Raw genomic sequence first — 23,730 nt, 5'->3', positions numbered from 1 at the left:
ACTGACAGGCCTTCTGCTGTGTGATACTTTCTAACAATCCTACCTATAAAGATGTTGACTAAGACCATTCCATTAGTATCCTAGTATCCCCCAGAGGACAACTATAACCTTCAAAAGTTCACAGGGTAAATCAGGAAGTCTGTCAAGGAAGGGTCAAAATAGCTTTTGTCCACACATGTGCTGAACCCTCCCAAGTACCCCAAGCAGGTATGCAAAGACTTCTCTACAAAAGTCAGAAAAATCCAGACCACCCTCATAAAATATGTTCACAAAACTGAGTACACATGGAGTAGGTAACAGTGGAATCTTTACAGAAGATTATAGGAAGGAGAGGAACACAACAAAGACTTATAAATCCAGAAGTGGCACAGAAAAAAAATAGAAAGATCACCAATTATACACTGTTCCTTGCAATTATGGGAATTAGGGAGAGACAAAACTAGCATGCACAGGTCCAAACAAGCAGCAAGAGTGATTCTTCCCACAGCAGTATGCAATGAATGTTCAACATTCATACAGGTTGAAGGGAAGATGAACAGGCTTATGAAAGAAAATGCTACAGAAGTCTCATCTGTCTCTGAATAACTGAAACAGTAGAAGGCTGAGGAGCCTACAGAAGGCAACACGATGTATCACCTTTCCTACAAACCTCCTTAATGTATGTTTGACAAGCATTTAGAGTGGGACTCTAAGCTAGATGGCACAGGACTTCCACAGCCATCTCATACACAGCATCAAAATACAAAGAAAATTCTTACTTCTTCTCTAGTGAAAGCTACTGTTGGTGTTAGTATTTAATGTAATAGTGGCAAGCTTCTACCCAAAATGCAAAAATAGCTATACAGAGAAACAGAAGACAGGGGAGTGAGGAGGGGTGATGGGAGTGGAGTGACTCTGAGTCACACAGCTGCTTTTGCAGCTTGAGATATTAACAGCAAGGGGGAAATTACAAGAGTGGATTAACTGATTAATTGCACCTTCAGTTGAATTAACTTCCATCAAGATTGAAAATATATATATATATTTAGTATGACTGAATGATAGTATACAATAAACCAAAATAAAGGTAATTTGGCTGAAATGCTTTGGGAGTGAAACTCAAAATTGAGGTTTTTTTTTATCCCCAGTGAATTTACAAGACAAAAAAATTGGGGTGAACAAAGAGAAACCTATTTCTATGATTATCCATAGAGTTTCTTATTACAGCACAGCTTTAAAACTTCAAATTAAAGACAAAGTTCAAATGTAATGCTATAGAAAAGTGAATTGTGCTGGCATGTCACATTTCTAACAAAGAACATAAAACCAAAAAAAATAAACCCTGCACAAACAAACAAACAGGACACAGTATGACATACAGGTTTAAACAGAAAGATCTCTCTTTACAGAAGTGATACAACCATATGGTCACAGGCCAATCACACTTCACATCACTGAAAAATAGATCACAATGCCACAATCACAGAGAGAAAAAATTAAAGTCATCTTCAGTTTGACAGGGCATTCCCTCTAGACATCAAAAAGTAGAGTACACCAAGGAAACAAAACACAATTTAAAGATCTGTTTTATTACATTCCCACCACATCAAAGGCAGGTGGGTCAGAACAGATATGCAGTCATATTTTCTACCACCAGCAGAGCTGGACTGGACATATGTGCAGAGCTGTGGGTCCCTGCTGCACAAACTAGGCCATAATGCAGCAGGACTTCACTGCCAACATGCTTGCTAACATCACCCACTTCCCTGAAAGAATGCCTCTGAATATTAGGCCATTAAGTATCATTTGGATAATAGGGTTGAAATTTTGACTCACCTGGAAGGAAGAGGAAAGAGATGAGACACACCCTCATTCAGGACACACCACTCACCCCCAGGCAGGCCAGACTCTGTAGTGTCACCTCAAATACTCATCTTGGGCAAATGGGTTTCCAACAAGGAAGAATAGGAACCACAAATGAGAGCTCACATTCAAGACCCTCAAACACCTGCCAGTGTGATATCTTGCTGGCAATATTTCAGCCAACACCAGAAGAGGACTCCTGATCAGAGAAAGACGAAGGATGGAGGGGAGGGAAACCCAATGTACATTGATTTTTCTTGATGACTTTTGATATATATTTTCCATCTGGATCAAGGATTAAGTTCCATGTGATGAAGTGGCCTCACAATGTAACACTCATATTTTGGTTTTGTTGTTTAAGAATCAACTACATCACTCACTGACCAGCTGTATTTGGCAAAAGCAATCTTTCTGTGCTTTAACAGATTTTGTTTGGCAAACTAAATGAGATGGAAACAGAGCATATCCATATGTTCTCTGTAGATAGACCTGGCACTACATGTTTCAACAGAACTTGCCATGAAAGCAAACATTCAGCAAATGCACGCAAAACACTGAAATAGAGAACATACCTGCCCTAGGCAGAGAAGCCCAAACAGCTTCCTAGCCAATACCACAAGATGTCTTCAGGGACACTGCTGACAACATCCTTCCAGACTTCAGAGTAAAACCAGTATCCTACTTCTAGCAAGATCCAAGTCACGCTTATCCCCTGGGTGTACTGGAGCATGAGCAAAGCAACGTGAACCAAATACAACAACAGTATAACACAGTTGTAATGAAATACTTTCATGTAATCAACATTTATTGCTTAAGTAACACCTAAGAACAACTCTAAACTGCGAATTGAAACAAGAAAACATCTCTTTGCTCAATATACTAATGCATGCAGTGTTGTGCCTATTTGGCTGTAGGATGCATTCACAATAGCTGTAATTAAGTGGGCTTAGAATGGCTCTCCACTGACACAGAAGCACTTCCAGCAAATACAACCCAGATCCTCTTACTCATTTTCACTCCAAGTTTTTACCACTACACTAGCAATCAGCTTATCCCCCCCCCCAATTATGTTTTCGTACCCAGCACTGTGTACTGTAGTAGACTACTGCAATGGCAGAAAAAAAAAATTACATTTACTTGTTGCTAAAAAGGATTGAACTAATTCATTCAAACTCTTTTGACAGCCATCACACTTAATGATCATACCCTAGTGTTTGTCACAGCCTAAGAAAAAACATTTTGCCAGAGAAGACCTGACTGTGTCAGCACATATGGACCTTTTAGCATGGTGAAAGAATAATCGCTCTGTGTGACTCTAAGTCACACACACGTTAGGAGAGGCAAGATGACTACATGGCTGTGGCAAGATAGATAGAACAGGATGTAAAAGGCCTGGAAACATTGCCTGCTCCTTCACATACCCTAGAAAATTCTTTGTTGTTGTTGTTGCTTGCAACTGATGTCTATTACTAATTAAAAGGTGTTGCCTAAACAGGGCAGCAATAGGAGCTACTTTATTACACCAGCATAGAGTGATTTCATCAATTCCATTCAAGCAATGAGTGTAGAACTGTTCCACATACATCAGGATAAATTAACGTGTCATACAGGCTGTAGTGTCATCAAAACTGACACAGATTTGAACATGTTTTAAACATGGGGACTCTCTTCCACCCTGGGCTTGAAAAATCTTGAGTCCTCTTGGATGCCCAGGTGTTTTCCAGTGTACATGGGCTTGAAAAACCACTGAGTCTTTCACCAGAAAAGCAAGTAGTAAAACCAAAAGGCAGAAAAATGATGGTTCCAATATTCTTTTTCCTCACCCCAAATGCCTTTTCTTCATACTAAGTACACTTTAAGATGTGCTAGACAATACATTTTAAATTATACTCAAACAGGAATTTGTAGTTTATATAGCCAAGGAAGGTCTGGCTTTCTCTCATTGAAAAATGTATTGTTCATCCTACTGTTGCAAACAACAGCTTTGCCTAGGCACAACAGGCTTTTGCTGGAATGAAAGCAAACTTGTACATGGCCACTGGAAGTTGCAGTTGAGAAGAATCTACAGGTACAACTCTTTGTCTTTCCCTAGTGGCTAGGTTTTATAGGCATCAATCTATTTCATGTGGCCCCTGTAAAAAGCATATGGGATAAGTAGCTCAGAAATAAACTGCCCATGGACATACTATAGCACATCTCTTCTACAGCCAGGGGGCAACAAGAACTGAAGTAGGCGACAAATTGCTATTTCCTCTTCAGGCTCACTTTTATCCAAGCCTGAGGTAAAGCTTCCTCTCACCACCAGAGTCAGATCTGTCCCAGCCACTTAACATCTTGACAGAAAAAGGTAAGCTGCAAGGATGCCTGTGCCTCAACTATTGCAATAGCACCTTTTATGAGTTCAATAGCAGCAGCAGCTTCAACTAGTATAGTACAATGGACTGTACATTGGGAAAAGATGTTGAAAGACACAACCTGAAGAGGATAAGGTCAGAAATTGGCAGGGGGATGGGGGATAAACAGCAGAAAGTGGTACAACTATGTCCAGCAGAGCTTATCTGTCAGAGACCTGACTTGTTTCTTTTGAGAACCCCCATGCTGCTCAAACAAAGAGCAGGTTGAAACAGCTCTGTGTTGTGAACCAGTATACACCATCCCCTAGACACTAGTGCACAGCCTGGCAGCAAATGACCCCATACAAGCAACAAGTTTGGGGAAATATACTATGTAGGTGCCATATAGGAGGAACCAGAGAGGCTGAAGGGCTGTATTTGGCACCATGGACTTAAGGAATATAAAACACGTCAATGACTGATGAAATGTTGGACAAGAGGCAGTGAATGCCATAAAATGAGGACAGTGAAAAATAATGATATGGTGTGGGATGAGGGTTGAACAACTACCATGCTAATATAGGGTCCTATCAGGTAAAGCTGACAATCCTATTTGCCCCTCTAAGTATTCGCAGGGACAGGGGGAGGGGATGTGGGTGGTAGAGGGTCAGAGAAGGTAGGACATAGGTGGAGGTGTCTGCACTACAAGTACTTGGCTTAAGAACACTTGAGTCCCTTCTGCATGACACTGCTCTCACCTTATCCTGAGACACAAAATATTCAAGACAAGTGGATTTACTGCTGAAGTGTTCAAAATTCGTATGTCAACTTTTTTCTTTAGGATTGGCTCTCACACAAAACAAATTAATCAATAATCAATTTTTTACCAAAATTTGTCTCAGTTAAGCACAAATTGAACAGCTGAAAGAACAGGAATGGGTAGAGAAAGAAAACCCCTACAAGAGGCAAAACCAGGCCAATACCTCCTCAAAACTGACAAGTCTGTTAAACCAGTGGCTGATCCACCACCATATTCCTCCCTCATCTCAAGTACTACTACTCCCAATTCCAGTATATCACCCACATCTACAGCTGTACAGGAACCAAGGGGAAGGACAAGTCTCTAAACTGTATTTTAAATAAGGCTAAGTAGTTAACATTTGTTGAAGCAAAAACCTAGCCATTTAACAACCTTACTTTTGAGACAGTATTAACTGGACAATCTCCCCTTAAGGCTTTGAGTTCTGTATTTCCAATACAGATGTCTGATGGGATGAAAACCCCATAAATGGTCTGCATTCTTAATGTATGACACAATTTACTCTTTAGGGAGCACACTACATATGTACCTGTATGTGGGAGACTGCATGTCTAGGATCACTCAGATTCATTTCATATTTGTCTTCTATTTACTGTTCCTCTATTTACTCTTCTAACAGCATTAAGTTTTTAAAATATCAAGCATCCTCTTGGTGCCCTCAGGTTCTGTGTTGTCCACTACCAGTTACTACAAACTTCAGTGTGGGGTTGTTTGGTTTTTTTTTGGAAATCAGTACAGAGTAGAAATAATGAGAAGCAGTAAATGAAAGATTTCATGTGAAACCAAGTGTGCCTTATGTAGCTCCATGACTAACATTATACTTTGAAAAGAAGAATGAGTACAAAGAACTAAGTTATATTTCATGAGCACTGTAAAAGTCTCAAAGTTTTGCTGGTCCTTGAAGTACAGACTTGGAAGAAGCTTAGTCACTTTGTTCTAATATACTTTGTCCTCCACATAACTTTCCAGAGCAAAACTGAAATACGATATACTTTCCTCTTGATGTTTCAAAGCAAGTATAATCACCTTAATCACAGAATGGCATTACTAGAGCCAGAACATGAGAGGAAAAAATATTACAAAATTCCCTTTTTTTTTTTTTTTCTCTCATCATCCTCTGCCTCTCATCTGTAAAAGTTGCATCATTTTTGTAGAAATGCCATGTGATGGGTATAAAGACTGTATGATACTCAAAGGCATGGACACCTACTAGAAGCAGTTTGCCCACTGATAAATTATAGTCCATCCAGAAACTTCCTAACTTTTATTCACTTATACAGTTGTTTGTTTTGAGCAACTTCAAGCTGCCTGGGCAGCATCTCTCCTGGATGATGCTTTATCTCGCATATTACAGAGCCTTACTTCCACACTACCTGAAGAGATCAAATACAGCTTGGACTTCCACAAGTTATTGGCTGCATAGTTAGCACTGCATAGCAATCTCCAGCTAGTAGTCAAATTTTCACGTTCCTAAATCATGAGAAATTTCTCACTGTGCCCAAAGATGTATTTGGAAACAAATTCAAAAGTAGTATTTTGGTGTAATGTTTTCTAAGTGTAGATAGAATGTACAAGAAGGCTGATTCAGTTCAATGCCTGAAAGTATTCCTAATTGTTAGCCACACAACAACAGAATGAAGAAGGTGATTTATGGAAGCCTGTTTGGTCACTGTCAGTCTTTGTTCCTGACATACAGGCATAGCAATGGCCTTATTTACACCCAAGTTAATCATTAGATCTTACAGAGTGTGGGGAGCAGAGGGGAAAGTGGTGGGGAGAGGGAGGGAAAGGAGAGTTTCTTTTCTAAATTAGAGGCATTAGTGATTTTTGGAAGTTGCAGAAACAGCAACAAAGAAACAGTCTCGTACAGATATTCTCTCTGTATGCAGACTTAGCTTCCTATCCCCAAATGAAAGCTGCTACTGAGCAACACATCTTCATGTGCTCTCTCCCAATACTTCCAGAAAACCCAGCAACTCCAGCGGTGCCCTCTGCACAAGCAATGGTCACCCATAAGCAGAAAGCTGTGAAATAACTCATTTCCAAATTGTCACCACAGAGGCTACCAGACACTCCTCATTCTTTTCCAGATAAAGGTAAGCAGAAAACAGGGCTCCTCATCTAGGGACTAATATAATACATCAAAACATTTGCTGGTCTTTGTTACTTCTATAAGCCACTTCTTTACTGAGGAAGAAGTCCAAAATCCTCTGAAAATTGTTATGAACCAGCCAGGGAGACAGAGACACTGCTCCTACTTGGGCCTACCCAAGTAAGACTAACATAATAACAACAATAACAGGTTGGAAGAGACCTTCAAGAACATACAATGGTCCAGGCCAGAAGAGACCTCCAAAGGTCATCTAATCCAAACTCCCTCAGTCAGCAGGGACACCCTCACCTACACCAGGTTGCCTGAGGCCTTGTCAAGCCTCACCTTGAATATCTCCATATGACAAAGTACTGTCTGGAAAAGAAGATCACCTAACAGGAAAACACTGGGAATAAAGGCAAATACAGCCGTAAGAGGAAAGATGAGGAGAAATTACTATTGAAAGTTTCCATCTGAGAAATTCACCCAGCAGGGACCATGTAATGACCTTCTAACAGTTACACTGCTTCAGCTACAGTAATATTTTATTTTTTTTAATATTGTCTGGTTTACTGTTTATTTCAAATTGCCAGAAGTCACAGTACCTAACATTATGGGCATATCATAAACAGGGTAATATAAAAGTCTTCTTATCCCAAAGTTACTCTCTCTAGACACCATGTTCTGCTCACATGAAGCAAGACAGACATCTTTCACCCCCCACATTTTCAGTTCTAATAGATATCACACAGTATCACAGTAACTAAGGTTGGAAGAGACCCCAAGGATCATCAAGTCCAACCTGTTCCAACAGACCTCACAACTAGATCATGGCACCAAGTGCCACGTCCAATCTCCCCTTGAACACCTCCAGGGACGGCGACTCCACCACCTCCCTGGGCAGCCCATTCCAATGACGAATGACTCGCTCAGTGAAGAACTTTTTCCTCACCTCGAGTCTAAACCTCCCCTGACACAACTTGAGACTGTGTCCCCTCAAAGTGACATATATAAAACTATCACCAAGCTCTTGGTCTGCAGAAACTAAATTCCAACTTCTGTTTCCCCCTCACAAATACACACTGATTCTGCTGAAAGATGTTGGAATGAGAACCACAGAAACCATAACATGCACTTACTTGCAGACCGGAGCTGACAGCACGAGTCCACACCCTCTTACTAGAGGGGGAACTCTCTGGGCTCAAGAAGCTTTGGGACAGAGAAGATAGGACAGACCACTCTCCATCTGCAAGCCAAAACCTCCAGCAAGGGAAGTCTTTAAGGACAACTGCATAACAAAACTCCCTGGCAAAGCAAAAATTCAAAAACCAATGAACCCATTTTGCTCAGAGGAAAAAAAACAAAACCTCAGCCCACTTTATGCAGAGCTGGACTTCCATCAGCCCATACATTCCATCACCAAGACTCAGCCCATCTGGTTTACTGTTACTAACAACTTCTTCACAATAGCATAGATAAGTGCTCTTCCAAAGGAATAAAATAGAAGCAACTATGAGCACATAATTCAGTGACATGCAATATTAACCTCAGGAATTACACACTGACTATAGGCAAGAGAAAAAGCCCCGTCCCCTTTGAAGCATACTTTCCTAATGTGGCTGCCTCCATGGCCTGTCAACTTTTAACATGTTAGTCCCCTTCCCATGGGGAAAATAGGTCAATATTGTTGCAGTAAGGGCAATTTTTATACTCCTGACCAGGTTTGCTGGCCCTAAAAATAAATAGTATTCTTCAACAGGTCAAACTAATTTTCTAAAGGCAGTAGCAGTACACTCTAAATGACTTGCTTGTGCCTCTAGCACATGAAGCCCATGTGCCTGATAACTTTATGTGGTTAGTACAGCACAACAACCCCCCGCCCTAGGGCTTTCGTCTCAAACATGCAATTAAGAGCCTGCTGTTTAGAAGTTTCAAGGTTTTTGTGGTTGAAGGAGTAGTTCATTAGTCACAAGAGCTCCTTTTCTTGAACTCTGGTAATTAACACTCTGGTGCCTGTTCCCACAGTGGAAACAAGAAGGAACATTGCAAAATTGCCTGCCTCTTGGCTCCAAAGGAAAAAAAAAATGGGGTGATCCCTTTAATTTGGTTTGTCTGCCTTCTCACACCACCACGTGGAACTGTTTTGGCTGATTGCAGCAAGGTCCATTACTCACATCTGCCTCTCCTTTGTGTATGCACCCTTGCAAACGCTGCAATTGCTGTTATACCCATGAGCTAGTCAGGGAGCAGTTTGCTGCAAAGCAACAGCTGATGTAGTTGCCAGATAACCAGTCTTCTAGATGATAGCCTCCTACACTGTTACTAAACATTTATGACTAGCACCTTACAATGTCACAGTCGCCAGTAAAGCATAAATACAGGCACACCAGAATCACCAGCCATCAGCACTTGCTAATCACTTTAATGCAAAAGCTGGATGACATTAACAAAAAAATGCTGACAACGCATACCTCTCTGCATCATGGACAGAACTGCAGGAGTCATTACTGGATTCTCTTAGGAGACATTAACTTTTAAGAAGCTAGAACTCCTGATGTAATTGTCTGCATTACTTCAATATAGTACATTGGAATCCCTTCCATAAGCCAGGAAACAAAGGAGCCTTAAAAACAAAGAACAAAAATCCCAAACTTTGTCCAAAGGGAACCTGAAACAGAGGGAGGAACATAAGACAAGGAATGACACTCCACCTCATTGGACAGACAATTATTTCACTGTGCTAGCTACTGTCCTACACCTGTAAAGAGTTGGGAAAGTTGAAGCCATCAAGAGCTGACAGCTTTGAGGAGAGCTTTGTAGTAGTGTGCAAAGGATGAAAAAGCATAAAGGCATTCAGGTAAATTACTCATTGGATTCCCAACAACAGGTGAGGAAAGATGTGCAGAACGAGGCTAGGAGGTCTGGCCACAAAGATCTCCGAGAATAACAGCAGCCAGCATAGATTTGAAGCAAGAGAGCAGCATCAGAGAGGATATAAAAAGACTGATACAGATAGCATTCCTAGCTGGGGTAAAAACAAAAAATGCCCAATGCTTTTCAGCAGTAAAACATGCTAATAATGTTGCCACAATGACAGGAGAGACCTGCCTTGAGTCAGCCAGTAACTTAAGCATGTTTAAACAGTTTTGAAGCATCTCAGATTCCTTTGAACAGACTGTCAAAATCCAAGGTTTATCAGCTGAGCAATCACCAAACCTCTTGTCCATTTTGTAATTCTTCAAACACCTAAAGCAATTGCTTCAAACAACTTGATGCCCAACATATTTTCATCATTCCATGTTGTCTCACAGCCCTAGTTCATGTACAGTGACAATATTACTTCCTAAAACATCAGAGACCTCAGAGTTCAAGTGCAACACCCACAACCCTAAGAAAGCCAAAGTCATCTAAGGTCAGTGGTGGCAAAGCTGACTGATGACTATGATTCATACACAAATCCAAAACACCACCAACCAGACCAGGAGTCCTACCTCATTTTCTAGATGTAAAAATGGAGCAGAGAAGGTTAGGAAAGAGCTTTGTATTTCTTTCAGCCATTCCACCTGACAACCTCTTACAATATTTTTTTGTTGTCACAAAGAGGCAAAAAGCATGAGCAGATATTCCATCTTCTCAGTTTGAGTGTTGACAAGGTATTTCTGACCCTCTGCTAAAGCTCCAGGCAAACCTTCCTGATACTTTTAAGGCACAACAACACACCATCACGTATTTGTAGGAAAGTCAGTTGGTTCATTTGATGGCTGCTTGCTGCTTTTGACTAAACTGGGTTGTGTTTGGTTTGTTGATTCATTATTTTTTTTTAAGACTAATTACAGAATACAACTTTATTAGCTCCACTTCTAGTGAGTGCGTAATTCCTAGGTGCCAGAAATATCTCTAGGGAGGGCCCTTCCCATGGCTAACAAAGCTGCTAAAGGGATGCTGCAGGCAGAATGAAAATAGTTAAAATCTTAATAGAAAATTAATTTTCAAATGTTAACAGATTTTGGAGCACCCAATGACACAGAGGAATATTAGAGAGCAAAATATATGTCAGGAAAGCCACAAGAGACAATTAACTAAGTCTCCAACTATCATTTTAACACATTTAACCCTTGGAAAATTGAGGATGATACTGGACAATAAAAAAATTACATAGATTATGCTAAATTGTACATGGGTTAAAAACCACATAGTCCATTCAGTATTCTATAGCAACCAAGCCATGTTAATCTGGGCAAAACCTGTAAGCCTGCATACAAGCTAACAACCTGGGAAATGAGTATTTCTGTGAATGACAGCTCAATGAAGCCTCCAGGCATACCTAGCATGAGACTGACTCTACTGGGAGCTGGAATTCCTCTCCAAATACACCAACCTGAGAAGCTGGTACTAATCTTACTACACTAAAAGCCGACACAGTGTTGCTAGTGGTACTGTGGCAACCTCCCCGTGTGCAACTGTCAATTGCCTTGTTTCAAGAAACAATTTTATACACCAAAGATGCCCACTAGCTTGCAACCTAGGCATTATGATGTGGTCTAAGATGATAAAATACCAAGCAGCTTCCTGAAATATTGAAGGCTAGCTAAGGTTTCCTTCCAGCAACACCAGAGGCAGACATAATTTTCCAGCTGTTTGCTAGCATCACGAAATAGGAGAATCTGAAGTAGCCCCAGAGGCTGCTCCAAGTTCTTCTAATTAAATCACACAGATCTAAAACTTACAGCCACCCCTGACTGAATTACAATTGTTACCAATTCTGCCATTTTTTACAAGGTAGACCATTGTTCAAAGACACTGCACTGGAGTGGACAAAGCAGAGGATAGGTCATTCATTGTTTGCATTGTTATTATTCTCACATGCAGTATTTTAAGAAGTCTGTGTTAAAATACACAAATTTCTTTTATCAGCTGCTGAATAGCACAAGATACAATTACAGCCAACAACTTTTCTGTATATCAGATGCCTGATGACTAGTAGTATTCCAACCCTATGAGTAGTTGTGCTTTCTTTGCTTAAGCATAAACATCATTTCTAAATAAGCATGCCCCCTCATTTGCTGTTGTGATTTCCTGCACCCCAGCAGTTCTCAAGTGACCAAAGAGGAAAGGCCAGTGTCTACAATGCTGAACTAGGAGCTGCAATTTTCCCTCCTCAGCTTCAGACATTGAATGGACCCAGTTGGAAACTGACATTCTTAAACTCCCAAAATACTCAGAGACCTACTTAGTACTTGATGAACATAATTCAACTCACCCTGAAACAGTGAGCACAAATCTGATGGGCCCTCTAGGCTCCTGTGACTACAACAGGAATATAGACATCTAAATTAATCATGTTTTAATCCTGGTTTGAATGTCAACCTGGATGACTAGAGGCAAATCTCTTTCCTTCACCATATGCTTCACACTGCAGAGCCATAAATGGACAGCTGAAGTAGCCCAGATGTTTCAGGAGTTCATCACAAATATTACTGTATCAGAGGATGAAATTATCCAAGATAATCACACTAATGCTGTTTCTACTACATAGATAACCTACTCCAGATTAATTGGACCTGCTCTATGTAAGGTAAGCACATCCTGAATCCCTTCTTTAAAATGACAATAACAGCAAAGTCCTCTGGTGAGTAATGCTGAAAGAAAGACTGAAGCACCAGAGGAACTGCAATAATGATGTGTTAATGTTAAATTAAGAGAATAACTGCACAAAACACAAAATGAACACTTTGGCAGCCGCCCAGAGACTCTGGCTCCACTCCAGTCATATTCTCAAAATACTTTAAAAATCTGAATAAAAGTACCACAACTAGCCAAAACCATGAGCATCAATCTGCTACATGTAATTTTGTGCTTCTTGGGTTTTTTTGCTGCATACTACCTTATTAGACTATCATAAAAGCAAACAAATTGAACCCCCCACTACGGAGAGACCCCCACAGCACATACTTGTTATGGAAGCATAGTGTCCATGTCAGCTCATTTTTATGCCCCAGCTCCAGCACTCCTGCATCAAACTCACACCTCCTCTCATTCTCAGTCAAATGCTAGAATCACATGTTGCTCCAAAATTACCATTAAATCCTAACCACAACTGAAGGCAAACCATGTTCTTAACTTTCTTTTTTAATACAGTGATGTCTAACAGATGGTTATTGTGAAAAGCAACCAAAACAAGCAAGAAATAAAAATGGTTTGGGCAGGTTTGATTTCCCAGTTTTTTTGATCACATATGGATTTATTTACCAAGTGTTACTGTCTGAAATAGTGTTTATCTGTATAAATCTGTAATAATGTATATATGTACAGTTAGAGAAAACGTGAAAGATTAGTTTTAAACAAGGAAATAACTGATGCTTTATGTTTATACAGGGATTATATTTCACAAGACATATGATATTACATCCTCCGGTAAGTACAGCTTAAGTCCAAATACTACAAGTTTTGCGAGAAAACAACAAAAAAGCCACACAATTTATAACATATTTATCTTTTGTCTTCTCATTCTTTTAAACTTTCCATTACAGCTTGTGGTAGTTATGGGGTTTTACTAAGTGCTGTTTTGCCATAATGCTTTCAAAATTCTGTTAGCTTCACCAAACAGAATACAAAGAGCAAGAAACCTACACTTTGCAAAGGATGTGGTGAATAAACATCATTAATAGAACTATTCAGTGGGGGAAAAGAAAAGCAAATCCAAAAAACTGACATCAGAACAGGTACCAGCACTTCACTAAGTTTGCAATTTCCCTCTACAATACTCTCACCCCCTGATCCCTGCACATGTTTTTCACTCCACATTCTTCAGACATGTATGAACTTGTTCTTCTAGCCTTCCTTCCTCAGGGGAAGTCCTACACAGGAGGGGAAAAAAACCCAGAACTCTCAGTCCCTTATTGTTCCCTTCTCCCTCCCCATCACCAAGCACCAGACTTCTCTGCAGTGCAGCCTAAGATACCTGCTCAGGTACACATTCAGCCTCCTGCAGCAGTGGGATAGCAGCCAACTCAAAATTAAATTTTCAAAGCACTTATGTTATGACACTGCTATCCCAATGACAACCATCAGTAGGGTTTCAGCCTTCTATTCACATGTCCACCTGTCACCAAGGGATCGCCTTTTGGCCATCACTGCAAGGCCACAGCTTTCACAATGCTAGTTCAGCAGGAGGAAAAAAAGTACTGCCAAGACCTGCAACTCAGAACAAAGCATCTTTGGAAATGGCCACAGCAGTAATACCAGAACAGAAGGCAGAAATCCTCTTTTATTATATTGGAGACTTTTACAAGCTAAAAAATTAGAAAGCCCAACTGAAGCCCTTAACTGGTCTGCTTCACTGGCCCACTAGACTCAATTATATCTAAAGAAAACAATACTTTGAGCTGTTCCCTTCTGTTCTGGCTAGAAATGCATCAGTATGAGACAAGACATCTTTTATTTGATGACAAAATGGGCATCATGTGGAGCTTTTCATAAAGCATTCACCCAGCAGACTTCATTCCAGTAATACAAAACTCTGAGATAAGGAAAGATAATGATGAAAGGATGGCAACCTCAGCAACATTAATTTTGCACATACAAGACAAGAAACATCATTAGCCTAGAAGCATGTGCCAACACTTGCTTTAGCAGACGCCTTAGCCCTTGATGAGCACCAATTAAGTTTTAAAATTGAGTTCCTTCCTTTGATCAAGGTAAGAGATAAGATCACATTTATGCCACAGAGCTTTAATTGCTACAGCACACCAGGTGCTTTGCTTACCTACACCTTACTACTTGTATAAAAGCAGTCCAAAAAAACTACAGATTTTGTCATTGAAGTGGCGAAGAACTGTCCTCGTGTTAAAGGGCATCAGTGAAGCCCTAGAGGAAACTACATGAACTCTGTATTGATACAATATAACACGATTAGGCCAGACACTGAGTGCATGCTTATCTGTAGATAGAAGCCGCTAAGGTCAATGATCTGGTCTCACCAAACCAAACACAGATGCTCGGTTTTGTCCAGCACGTGTGAGGTTTGATCAAAATTAGATATTTGTGATATTGTTAAATGTAGATATTATAAGAGCTAGTGAAACAGATCAGGCTTATTTAGTATACCTCCTGCAGATCCTCCAAATGTTATTGCTTGTACTCGGGGGTGGGGGAGGGGGGAAATGGGGACAGACATATGGAAACTCACAGGCAATTTCCTTGTGCAAATCAAGTGTGGTCCAGGAGATCTAAATGATAGTCTCAGAATCCTAAGTCAGCTCTGGTAACAAGAGCTCAAATGACTGTATACCCTGCCTAACATCAGATAGAAATTCACAGTCTAACAGTATTTCTATTTTCATGTCCCATCTCTTACTGCAGCTCTGTGGATGAACACATCAAAATCTCTAAGTCATCCTACAATTACAATAAGATGACTCCTTAAGAACTATCATAAATACTATAGATTATCTACATCTTAAAAGCTAGAGGCCCCAGATCATTACTTCCTGTCCACCTTTCCTTTTCCCATCAGGCTTGGAAACATCAGTACTTCACTACCTCCTCCTCTTGACAGGTCTTAAAGTGATGCAACAAATTGAAAGCTGATCAGTCTTGCCACCTCTTCTGCAATCTCTGTCACTACCCATCATCTGTTTGACATGCCTGAAAGGATCTCACCTGTTAGAGCATAATTTAAATCAGGCAATCCAGGTTTAAATTTAAGAAATCAAAATTAAAGAAAAAACCACCACCCAGCATACCCACATGCTTTTGTATACTTGCTGACAGACTGTGTGCACACGTCACTTATAACTGCAATTTATCTACTAGCATATGTTGGATATCAGCTATAACAGCCTTTTGTCAGGGTCTTTTACTTAGGGGGGGGGGAAATCAACATTGTGACAAATTTCAACATGCATTTTATGTAGCGCCCTGTACTTTGTCTTCCCTTAGCTCTTGCAGTGTACTACACAGTGTACAAACAGAGAGGCATGATCCTCATGCTGAAAACATGCAAGGAATGCTCATAAGAATTATGAAAATCCCACATATACACAACAATCCATCAGAAGTGAGGCTTTTCCTACAGAACTTTTCAACAATAGGTATGAATTGCTTCCTATAACCCAAAGAAAAGCTTTAAAGAAAGCAGGAATACAGCAGCCAACCCACTGGTCAATCTCTCCACCTTGTACTGAGCAGTTAGAAGGACTTTCTCTTAATAAGTATACTGCCTTACTTCTTTGAATAGTTAATGACAAGCAAGCATCTTCACTCAACATTACTACCGCTGTTCAGGTGCTACCTAAATATACTACATTCCCTGCAAAGGTTACAATCAACTTCCCACTAATGCCTGCTATGATTCTAGCACAATGCTGACATTGTTCAACTTTTAGACTTTCTGGTGTTTGGTTAAAATAGTTTGAGCAGGGGGTGGGAAAGCTGATTTTTTTTTTTTTTTTTAATAATTAAAAAAAAAAAAATCCCAGAACTCAGAAGCAGCTGAAGAAAGTGCAACCAAAAAAAACCATGAAAAATTATATAAACACATAAAACATACACATTCACTGATCTTAGCAACAATGAATGATTTCAAGACCGCAGTAGTAAAAATTCACAACATTGTAGCTTGTTTCAGTCTGCAAACAAATGTATATTACAGGCATTTATATATATATATATTAGTGTGTGTATATATATATGACTATCTGTTGCTAGTGATACATCAGGGTCAGCTATATTTAGCATTTCACCTGAGAGAGCACCCCCATGGAGAAGGACCTGGAAGTCCTGGTGGACAAGAAGTTATGCATGGGATAGCAATGTACCCTTGTGGCCAAGAAGGCCAACGGTATCCTGGGGTGCATTAAGAGGACTGTATCCAGCAGATCAAGGAAGGTTCTCCTCCCCCTCTGCTCTACCCTAGTGAGGCTTTGCCTGGGATATTGCATGCAGTTCCAGGCTCCCCAGTTCAAGAGGGACAGGTATCTATTTGACAGTCCAACAGAGAGCTACAAGGATGATAAGGGACTGGAGCACTGCCTTATGAGGAAAGGCTAAGAGACCTGGAGCAGTGAAGACTGTATATAAATATAGGAAGGCTGGGTGTCTAGAAGGGAGGAACACTACAAACTACAGCACATGAAGTTCCACCTTAACATGAGGAAGAATTTCTTTACTGTAAGGGCCAAGCAGCACTGGAACAGGCTCCCTGGAGAGATGGTGGAGTCTCCTTCTCTGGAGACTTTCAAAACCTGTCTGGATGCATTCCTGTACAGCCTATGCCAGATTATATGGTCCTGCTCCAGCAGGTGGGTTGGACTCAAAGATCTCCAGACATCCCCCCTAACATCCTATTATCTGCAAAAAGTGGTAATTCAATATTATTTTCTGATCTATTTTACAAATATTCTACAGAAGTATTTTTTAAGCAACCAGGTAAACAGAGGACAGAGATTCTTTGGCAGCCCCAGTTACAAGCAGCTCTCTATTCTTCTCCATTCAAAGCAAGACACTCTGTCTCAAAAGAGATCCAAGGCTTTCTGGTTAGCTTTTCCCAAATAATTTGAGTACAACAGCATTCACTTGAGAGCACCTAAGAAAAGGAAGGCTGAAAAATAACTCTAGTGTTACACATCACCTATAATTGTTTCTAAAACCCAGATATGGTTTGCAGCTTCCAGCACACCAAGTTAACATGACTGACCATGTTGAAGTTTCCCTGGGCAAGCACAATAGCTCTAAAAAAAACACTAAAAGAACACCAGGCCCTCACGATTAATTTCTAACTGTTCATAAATTAGCATCTTTCTCTCTCTTCTCCCAGGCATACCTGTAAATATAGCTGCCCAAAAGCTTTATCAGGAATGGAAGCCAGAGTGTTTTGTGATGTAACAGGAGGAATAAGTGATATCCGTGAACTACTGAGGAAGGGAATAACCGAACCTGGAGTGCAACAAAGAGACCCAAGCAGAAGCGTGATCCCCAGCTAGCTGAGTCTACAGCTACAGCAACAAAGGCCAAATTGTAATGCAGCCTCACAACAACTGAGCCTTCTAACCACAAGTGCATCAAACTGTCTTTACCGTGTAAAATTTGGCTTGAAGTCACAAACTCACAGAAGTATGTGAGGCCTGGGGGCAGGGGAAAGAGATCAGGCTACAGCAAACAAAGAGACATATCCATGTTCTCTAGTAAGACAGTGACATTTCTCACACAGGAAGATCTATCCCACATGCAGCTTTCCTCCCCCTTGAATCTTTTGAGGAATGACTAGCTGTGGGGTTTTCAGTAGCCAGGGCTTTCTGGGAACACAGAAAGTTTCTCCACATCATAAGATCACCGTTTCCTTCAAACTGTTGACATGGCAGTAAAATTAAGTCAGTTTTATGACAGATATTTCTCCATGTGCACAGCCCCATGGAACTACAGATTCTGCACCCAGGATAGACCAGAAAACAGCAAGCCCACAATCAAACAAATAGCAGGAGTTCAGTGCAGACACCTTCCACAGCTGTATATATCTGTCCCACAATAACCTGGACAACTTCAGGAATCCCTCTTGAAGAGCTCTTGGGGATTCAGTCTTGCCAGCACACAAGGGAATGCTGTGAAATACAGATGAGGACTTTCTGACTAAGTAAGCATCTTAGCCTGCATAGGAAAAGGTGGCAGGTCAACAGCAACACCATTCAGATGTCAGTTTACACCCCAACAAGGATGAATTTTAAAAACTTTTTTAAAAAAATCTTCTCAGTATAGTCAGGAAAATATTACAGGCTGTATCAAAGAGCATAAACTCCATGTCAACAACCTAGCCAGCATCCTAGCCAAAGAGGTACCTTTTCATGGCTGAACACGCCCCCTAAATACCATTTGAAGTTGTGTCACGCTAAGAGAAACCTATCACTACGCTATCCCTTTTTCCAAACAGAAAATCAAGGAAGTGCTTATGAAAATGTTAGATACAGTAGCTACAAAGTTATCACATCCTTGGTCACAGCTTGAGAAATGTTTCACTTGCACCTAAAATTACTAGGGAGTAAGAGTGCAACTCTTCCTCAGCAGCTTTGGTTTAACCAGACCAACTGCATAGCCCGCTACTGTCAGTCCAGCACTCTGCCAGAAAAAACACCCTTGTTTGCAAGAAAAAGTAGCAGCATGCTAGTCTGAATTAGCAAGAGAAGACAAGCAACTGTTTTGTATCAGCTGTTGTTGGTAACAATGAACACAGCATCTTTTATTTAAAACCTGGCTAAAAAAAAAAAAAAAATCTTAAAATGTTCAACTCACTAATTCTGCATTCCTTTTAGTTTAAATTCCAGATAAATGTTATTTATAGTATTTACCCTAGATTGTACCCCAAAAAAAAAATTAAACACACACATGCTTTTTAGGATAAGAGCTACTCTGTTTAAAATGTTCATTCAAAAGCCACTCTTTAAAAAAACACAAAAAAGAGGAGGGTGGGAGCAAGTTCACAAATGGCAACTAAGCTAACTGTCCAGCAGTGGTCATACGTCTTACTTTTGGAGTTTGTTTTATGGAACATGGGGAAATTCCCATGGTCTTTTGGTTTGGAAAAGTTACTTAAATAAATGTATAGGTGTTCGATTTTAATAAGATTTTGAATGGGTTATTTTTATATATATATAATCTGTCTCCAGGAGAAATCTTCTGGTTTACATTGAACATTAACATGGATTAAATCAGACTTTTTATTGCCACTACTCTCTAGATTTTTCCAAGACGTCTTTATCATTGCACAATAAGCATGCATCATTATCTACAAAACCTACCTCCCCACTGATAGTTGACATCTCCCACCACAGTAATTTATGCTGCTTGTTCTAGAATACATGTGATGTGCTCCATGGCACCACAGCATTAACTACAAGCAGCAGATAGCACCAGCCAAATACTTTCTCCCACAGTTTGACTAGTTCATTGAAGATGGTATCAACCGTCATAGCTGTCACATACAAGAAAACAAATGTCACCAACTCCTCTCCATTCGTTTTACAAAACTAACCTTGAGAATTAAATATAATATTCATGATGTAAAATACAGAATATTGGTCTCCAGTCAAACATAAAATCCAGCTGTTGCGAACTACACAGTAAATAACCATTACAGATTAAAAATAAACTATGAAACGTTGTCCTAATAAGGCTGTTAGCTAGCTATTAAAGTGTCAGTTTTAATGTGCAGAGATGAAAGCATAACCATAATGGAAAATTTTCCACATGTCATTTCTTTATTAGTCTTGTCATGCAGGGAGTGACATAACATGAGCTGTGCATCAGAAGTTGAAGGCTTACCTAGAAACTGAAAAACAACAGCAGAAACAAAAGTCACCAGTAGTCTTTAATTTATTCCTTTGCATTTCAAAGGACACATGTTTACATTACTCAGAAGACTCACCTCCCAACTACAGCCAGCCCTCAAACTATTCTGCATAACCCTAATTGAGGGTCCAGCTAAAGAGTTACCTGTTCAAGGAACCTGAGAGTAAAATAAATTATGCAAGAAAGCAGGCCAAGCATGCTCAAGTATAATAAGGCCTTTTAAAATGATTAGCAGGCTTACTCTTTAATCTGGCAAGGTAACAAACTTTCAGCGCCCAAGAGAAAAAAAAAATATAATGAGGGAAAAGCATTATACAAATGTTCCACATGTCAAAGCAAAAAGCTTATTTCATTGGAACAATGCACTCCTGTTTAAACCAATACGGAAAAACAAAACTGTCTTCTGCTGGGAGTTATTTAACGCATAACTTCACAGCATGTTTGTGTGGAATCCTCCTCTCACAAAGGCTGCTTGGACTGTCCCTCAATGGCATCAGCCCTTTCATGCACATGTTCACGCTCAGGAGGGGCTGGTAGTATCCCTCTCATGCCGCATGAAAACACGAGCCTGCTTTCCAAATTTGCCTCAGTCCAGAGCAGAACCACTGCCAAGTGCTGACCACAGGCATGCAGTCTAATCAGCATTATGGTTCTGAGACAGAGTAGGAATGGCTGCCATAAGTAAATGCTGCTCCTAATCCAGGGAAACTTTCACCTTTGAAAACATTCCTAACTTCACGGCAACTCCAACTCCAGCAAAGCCTGTGAAAATACTTTATGTAACAAAAGATGATCACACTAAAACGTAGTCCTACAAGAAAACAGGAGTACATTTCATAAATTATAAATCTGTCATCTAAGTCATAGGTGCTTCCCTTTTTGATTTATTCCCTGCAGCACAGTAACTGCAAAAGCAATATCCCAACGGATATTTAGAAAGCACACACAGGGTCCAACCAGAGATGACAAAACTGACATTTAATCCACTTTCAAAGGAAAAGCCATTCAGCACCGCAGAGGTCCCCCACGGGGAGGGAAGAGGTGCAGGGGCACCCGGCGGGTGAGGCCCACGACTCAGCGCCCACTCCTTCTCCACTTTTTCTCTCCCTCCCAGGAGCTTCCCGGAGCTGAACACAGGGGCAGGCCCCCCTCATCGGCGGCTCAGTCCCGCCGAGGTTTTCTGCAGCTATGTCTAAATCATGATCACACTGAGTAAGAAGCTCTGATAGGTGGGAGAAGGGAAGAAACAAGAAGCCACACGAGAGATGCGGAGTGGGAGGTATGGATGGACACAGGGATGAAGCGGCCGCTATTCCTCTCCAAGCGGGAGCCCCGCGGTAATCCTGCCACCATTAAACAGGATTAAGAACATTTGCTTACTTGAGCTAGTTCATTGTTTTTGCTTAACTTAACAAAACTGATGTTTGGGGTTGTTTTTTTCCGAACCGTCAGTAAGTTTTGCTTGAAACGTTGAAAGCTAATTTACGACCTGCCTAAAGGAGTACAGTTACTTTCTCTGTGCAGGTAGACTGGCCAGCACGACCACAGACGAAGTGGATCGAGTCCTGGAGCCAGCCACCCTCACACTGCCCCATACAAAGCCCACTTTCCCCTTTATCCAAGCTCAAAACAAAATCCAACCCTACAAGACGAAGTATGCACAAGTACGCTAACAGATAAGCGAGACATGCCAGGAGGGAGCGGTAAACCGTCACCTCCCAAGCAGCACGTCGGGGGAGTCTCGGGGCTCAGCCGGCGGGGCGACCAGGGAGCTGGGGCTGGAGCTGGTTCCGTCACGGCGTTGGCAAAGGCCGCGCTCGTCCCTCCGGCCATGCGACCGGCCCGCCGAGAAGCCTGACTCCGGAGGGAAAAGCCGCAGCTGCCAGCGCTACCGCACCGGACGGCGCATCAACCCCGAGCCTGACCCTGGAAAGTTCCGCAGTGCAAACCCGGCCCGGCCGGCCCTCTCTTACCTTTAGTCCACTCCACCACTTGCTTTGGGCTCCACCTGGTTACCGGTTCCATGGTGGAATCAACTCCGCCAGCGCCAGCCCCCGCGGCAGACGGCCGCCGTACTACCTCGGACTCGGACTCGGACTCGCCCTCGACTCACGCTCCCATCCCGGCTGCGCCCCTCCGGGCCGCCTACGCCTCGCCCTGGCTCCTCCCGCCGGCCACGGCCAGGCCCGCCCCGCTGCCGCTCCGCCTCCAGGTGCTGTCCCGCAGCGGGCCGGCCCGGGCCCAACTATTAAAGAGGGTTCCGCCCCTAAGAAGGGGGAGCTGCCTGTAATGGTTAGGCCCCGCCCGGTAGGGGCCTGTGCTTGGAAAAGTGCTGAGGTGAAACGTCCTTGGGGCATTGAGGCTTTTCCCGCGAAGGGAAAGAGGGCAGTATTTAAAACACTTGTTGCCTTTCAGACTCTTCCTACCCATCCTTGTGCCCCCCTGACTGAGAGCTCATCAAGTAGTAAAGTCTCAAAAACATGAAATAGCCTGACACTTTGCCTGACACTTCAATTTCATGAATGTCTATAAGCCACATCCAGCTTTGCTTCATTAGGTATAAATCTACAGAGAAACGATGCTCTGAAGTTGTACAATAACTGAGATCATGGTACAAGCCCTCTCAAGTATATCATACCTGAAATCAAAGAATCACAGAATAGTCTGGGTTGGAGGGGATCTTTAAAGGTCACCTAGTCCACACTATCTGCAGTGTGCAGGGGTATCTTTAAGTAGACCAAGAGCCTTGCTCAGAGCCTTCTCCAGCCTGGCCTTGAATCTTTCCAGAGATGGAACATCTGGATCTCTCCACCTCTCTCAGCAATTTGTTCCAATGTTTCTCCACTTTCATCATAAAAAAGTATCTTCTTTATGTCTAGCCTAAATCTACCCTCTTTTAGTTTAAAACCATTACCCCTTGTTCTGTTACAACAAGCCCTTCTAAAGAGATAGTCTCAACTTTGTTTTCTTTAAAGCAAGGTGTAGTATTAGCTCTCTTAGGTGGAAAGACCAACCTGGAAATTTCAGAGAACCTGGTCAGAGAGCAAATGAACAGAAATAGTAATTATTACTAGAAACACAAACTGCTACTAGTCATATTACCCCAACTGTCATATTGACATTGCTTAATTTGTACAAAGTGATTGATGGGATTTTATGTTTTTTTAAGAGAGCATATTTTATAGACTTAACAATTCCATGTACACAAGAGATGAAAGGCCCATCACTGAGGTGCCTGTGACTAGTGCCACAATGGAGAGCAAAGGGAAGGAGCAGTGGACAATACAGGACGTTTACCCTCCCTA

At 41.4% G+C, this 23,730-nt stretch overlaps 1 protein-coding gene across 1 annotated transcript in view; it reads right to left on the bottom strand.

The window, feature by feature from the left end:
* Nucleotides 1-22,492, bottom strand: part of CNKSR3 (CNKSR family member 3) — a 53,042-nt gene extending 30,550 nt beyond the window's left edge. Inside the window, exon 1 of the mRNA XM_009907202.2 lies at nt 22,399-22,492. Within this exon, the coding sequence (XP_009905504.2) occupies nt 22,399-22,450 (52 nt within the window). The 5' untranslated portion in view covers nt 22,451-22,492. The remainder of the gene's footprint in view (nt 1-22,398) is intronic.
* Between the last annotated feature and the right edge of the window lie 1,238 nt (nt 22,493-23,730).

Source organism: Dryobates pubescens, chromosome 6, assembly GCF_014839835.1.
Source record: "Dryobates pubescens isolate bDryPub1 chromosome 6, bDryPub1.pri, whole genome shotgun sequence".
Classification (NCBI taxonomy): Eukaryota; Metazoa; Chordata; class Aves; order Piciformes; family Picidae; genus Dryobates; species Dryobates pubescens.
The sequence above is the reverse complement of the archived record's forward strand: the minus strand, read 5'-3'. Positions and strand labels throughout refer to the sequence as shown.